The sequence below is a fragment of the Sinocyclocheilus grahami genome, unplaced genomic scaffold, assembly GCF_001515645.1.
Source record: "Sinocyclocheilus grahami isolate Dianchi unplaced genomic scaffold, SAMN03320097.WGS_v1.1 scaffold855.1, whole genome shotgun sequence".
NCBI classification, from domain to species: domain Eukaryota; kingdom Metazoa; phylum Chordata; class Actinopteri; order Cypriniformes; family Cyprinidae; genus Sinocyclocheilus; species Sinocyclocheilus grahami.
The window spans coordinates 97,137-101,723 of record NW_015506034.1 but is presented as its reverse complement, the minus strand read 5'-3'; the positions used below and the strand labels follow the sequence as shown (position 1 = coordinate 101,723).

The following is a 4,587-nucleotide window of genomic DNA, read 5'->3' as shown; positions in this document are numbered from 1 at the left end:
TATGTGTGTGTATATTTATGGCGGTAAAACCGCATACCGCGCTATTGAGCCACTCAAAATTACCGCAAGGGAAATTCCCTCACCGCGACAGCCCTATATACACCTAAGATGGCTTGAGGGTGAGTAAATCATGGGGTCATTTTAATTTTTGGGTGACCTATTCCTTTAAGCAATTTGCAGTTTTACTGAATGATAAGACCAAATAACAATATAGTGTACCTAAAGACGCCAATGCAACTGAACACCAATGTTTTAATTTTTACACACTTTTTCTGGTTAATTTGACCAATTATTGGCCTTGTGCAAATTGAATCCTTACCGGTTTGACAAGGCCAGTGGATGCGACCACACTTTCCAGCCCCTCCACCGCCTTTTCTGACGCCTGATTGGCTCCAACCACGGCAGTCTCACTCACAAGATTCGCCTGCTCAGTTGTTTTGTGGGCAACTAGGACAGATAAAAGAAGTCTCCTTATATTTTGATTTGAGACTTTCCATAGAAAGTGTTGAGTGTTTTGTTTAGTTAAGACCTGTTTCTTTATTAATTCTTTTACCTGTGTTTACACTTGTCACAACACCTTCCTTTGTCTTTGCGCCTGTCAGAAAAATAAAAAGAAACATTTATTGCGAAGTTCAAGTAATAACACTAAAGAGTGCAAAGTGATCTCGCTTTTCTTTGAGAGGCTTGAGATTTCTCTGATTAAAGTAGATCGTCTGTGTGGTGCAGAGGAAAGCTTGTACCTCTAGCTGTAACACACACAAACACACATCCTGTCTCTCTCTCTCTCTCTCTCACACACACACACACACACACACACACACACGTCCTTCTCCTCCTTTCCAACATAAGTCAAAGCTCCTTGTAATAGCAAGCACATTGTTCTTTCCTTTCTCTGATGTGGAGGACAAGTTATGCTCTTAAACACTGAAAGCAGACAGTGACAGGCTCCTGTTACTGGTGTGTACACACACTGAGAGCCATTACAATCATTAAAGATTGTGTATTGACCCGGGCAGACCCTGGTCTCTGTGGACCGGGATGTGAAGTGGACCGGAAGGGAATGGGATTACAGTACTGTGTGCTCCTGTCAGCATAGTAGCATAACCAGGAAGAAATTATGCATTACACACAATGCTTGTGCCAAAAGTCATGTACAAGATGCAATATTTTAGAGTTACCTTACTGTCCTTCTCCTCCTTTCCAACATAAGTCAAAGCTCCTTGTAATAGTAAGCACATTGTTCTTTCCTTTCTCTGATGTGGAGGACAAGTTATGCTCTTAAACACTGAAAGCAGACAGTGACAGGCTCCTGTTACTGGTGTGTACACACACTGAGAGCCATTACAATCATTAAAGATTGTGTATTGACCCGGGCAGACCCTGGTCTCTGTGGACCGGGATGTGAAGTGGACCGGAAGGGAATGGGATTACAGTACTGTGTGCTCCTGTCAGCATAGTAGCATAACCAGGAAGAAATTATGTATTACACACAATGCTTGTGCCAAAAGTCATGTACAAGATGCAATATTTTAGAGTTACCTTACTGTACTGTTAATTGTTACCCATATTGCATGTCGATGTAATTAGTCGATGTAATTAGTCCTACAATATAGCAGTTACAATGTAAAAAATAAGAGGTTCAGCGTATTTAGGCATACTTATGTACTGTAATCAGACTACAATATCGACATCAACAATGTTAACTACTGTATCATATAGTTTACAAATTCTTTTAATATGCAATATAAATGGAGTTCAATCAGGCTTTTCTCTTCATAATGTATCTGCCACTGACAGCTCATCGGTTGATTGCATCCTGAAGTTGAAATTGAAAACACAAAGTGCTTCCTTTCTTCTTCTTGTCTTTTCCCTTCTGTCTTTCTTTATCTTTTTCTATCTCCCTACTCATTCTCCACCCATTACTGACAGTAGAAACGTGTAGAAAGCTACCGCTCCGCCGCTCCGGACCATGGTACTATTTACCATGTAAGTTATTTAGCAGTGTTGTTTTCAGCTGAATCTAAGGCTTTGAACGCTTGAACGCTTGCACTTACTTGTAGTGACGAAGCACAGCAGTCACATGTAATAATGGGCTTATGTTCTACATTTATCTTCATTGCCCTGGTTTTCATTTGCAGGACTCTTATCATCATTGGCTAATAATTCTTATATTTCGTTTTTTTGTTTACATAATGAATTATATTACATTAAATTATATTAAAGATTTAAATTGTCAATAAAATTGCCTTTAAATATGCTTTTGTAATTGGCATTGTTTTTAATTATGCAAATGGCACACCATACCATTTTAAATGACTTTATATTTCCACTACACTTTACTGAAGAAAAAAGGAAGAAATATAATGAAAAATATAGATATACAAAAAGCCTTTTCTTACTTTAATTCTCTCAGTTTTCTCCCCTCAGTTGAATTTGTACATACCTACGTACATGACCCCTTCTTTGGTTTTGGCAGCTGCCTCCTCCACCCCTGCCTTGGTTTTTTCGGCGGCGGCCACCACTCCCTCCTTAGCCATGGAGAATCCCTTCTTCAGCGCATCCATACTGGAGCTCGGATCTGGGCTTTATGTCCTTTAACTGGAAGTGGCTCTTGTTTTATAACTGGTGAATGGAGCTGTGTGTGCTCTGACTGCCAGTGTGGTAAGTGTGTTTGCCAGAGTGTGTGTGCAGCTCCTTTGAGAGTGGGATGGGCATTCAGTGCTCAGACAGATTGGGACACCCTTATCAAGAAGAGTAGCCAAGCGGATGGGGAGAAGAAGGCACGAGGGGGGGTTATAATAACAAGTGGGTGAGAGGAATGACAAGAAATGGATTCCACAAGAAGAAAGCTTTTTCGGTTTGGCCTGTTTTCTCTAGCCACCCATAATAAATGAGATTCACATACTGGAAGATTAAATTGTTAATGCTCAAATCCAGCATCAGCGCACAGCTTCATAAAACTATTAAACAACCTCTTCCCTTAATCCTGCCACAGCATATGCATGCAAGCCACAACACACACTTACACGCCAGCCAAAACTACTGTTTTACACTGTCTACATCCAAACTATAGAGTCCTAGCAGTGTTATTTGAGTAATTATACTATTATGTATCAATATTTTGAATTAGCTTTTATTTGTATATTTTTAATTTTATTCATTTTTGGTTTTTATATAATTCTATACAACTTTATATTTATTTCAGTTTTACTTTTAGTAAGTTTAATAATTCAACTATTTAATATCAAAATGCGCAAGCTGCACTGCACTGACTTCCTCATGAGTGGCAACACTCCTCATGCTCACAGAGCCTGTCATATTCATCAAATAATAATTTCAGTCTGACATGAGTGTATAAATATATGTTTGCTGTAATCTAATATGGATCCTCTTTGTGTGGACCATCTCTGTGAAGCTGATGTGCAGCCTCTGTAGGATATGCAACAGTGAAATTAAAAAAAGAACCACATAATTAGATTGTTATGATGCATGCAGTACATGAAAGATAAACCTTAATGAATAATCCTTCTCTTTCTATGTTATACAAGCAGTTCCATAAATAGCAAAAATGGTATCTTGAAGTACAGAAGGAAATTTGGTTTTTCATCATAGATGTATTTCTTGTTGGCTAATCCAACATGAACAAGGCAAATGTCCTTTATATTTTTTTATTAAGTTAAATCCCTCAGTGAGCTTGTGCAGTCTGAGCCACTGCACCACTCTGAACTGAATAAAAAGGATTCAAGCATGCTAGTCCGATACATTATGATGTTAAAAAGCCATGGAATCACTCGATGAAAGCAGTTTCTGCAGTTTTCTTACGTGAAAAAGAGAGATTTGATGCAAAAAGTTCATGAAAGTACAAATGCAATAGTTTTGTCATCATTCATTCTGGCATAAATGCAGTAACCTATTCTTTCAGCTGTGCCTGAAAGATACAAAACTGCTCCTGATATGTTGCAGACGGATCTCTCAGAGCAGAAATAGTGTCTGGTCACTGGTAGTCATGTGACCTTGTTATCCACCTCCATGATGATGCTCTGCACAGGCAAACTAGATGACCACCTCTGTATGTCTAAATATAACTCCTTGCATTTCCCAGGACAGTGAGAGAATGTAATCTAATACCAGCTGCTCAGAACTCAGCACAATCGGGTCGATATGTATCCATCACGTGGCAAAAATCAAGACCCTAGGAGAACAGCATGATCAGTACTGAACGGATCAGCAACATGATGACAGAATAGTGGGAAATATCTCATCCAAACTCTCTCAAATCACCTTTGAAGCGATATCTGGAGCATATACGTCAAACTTTGCAAAACAAAATTCTCTCTAAGTTGAGCTCAGCACTAATTTAATAGAATACATCAGTGGACAGAAAGGCCTTTTTATGCTGAAAAGCTGGAGTGTAATGCTGATCTATGTTGAGTACATGAAAAATGAACAAATGTTGAATGTACTTGTTTACGTCATAGGAGCAAACATAAGTCTGCATCTTTCAGCATTTACCATCAGTGCTACAATATGAAACCATTTCAGTGGTTGATTTCTTTCATTATGCAGGTCAGTTGTTTTATTTATTCT

At 38.7% G+C, this 4,587-nt stretch overlaps 1 protein-coding gene across 2 annotated transcripts in view; it reads right to left on the bottom strand.

The window, feature by feature from the left end:
- The window catches only part of LOC107563049 (synuclein-like), an 8,228-nt gene extending 5,492 nt beyond the window's left edge, over nt 1-2,736 (bottom strand). Inside the window, exons 1-3 of one of the 2 annotated variants that reach the window (XM_016247824.1) lie at nt 2,444-2,736; nt 554-595; nt 320-447 (exon numbers count right to left, since the gene is read on the bottom strand). In XM_016247824.1, the coding sequence (XP_016103310.1) occupies nt 320-447; nt 554-595; nt 2,444-2,564 (291 nt within the window). In that variant the 5' untranslated portion in view covers nt 2,565-2,736. The remainder of the gene's footprint in view (nt 1-319; nt 448-553; nt 596-2,443) is intronic. The other variant, XM_016247825.1, reaches the window with a different exon arrangement.
- Nucleotides 2,737-4,587: the final 1,851 nt, after the last annotated feature.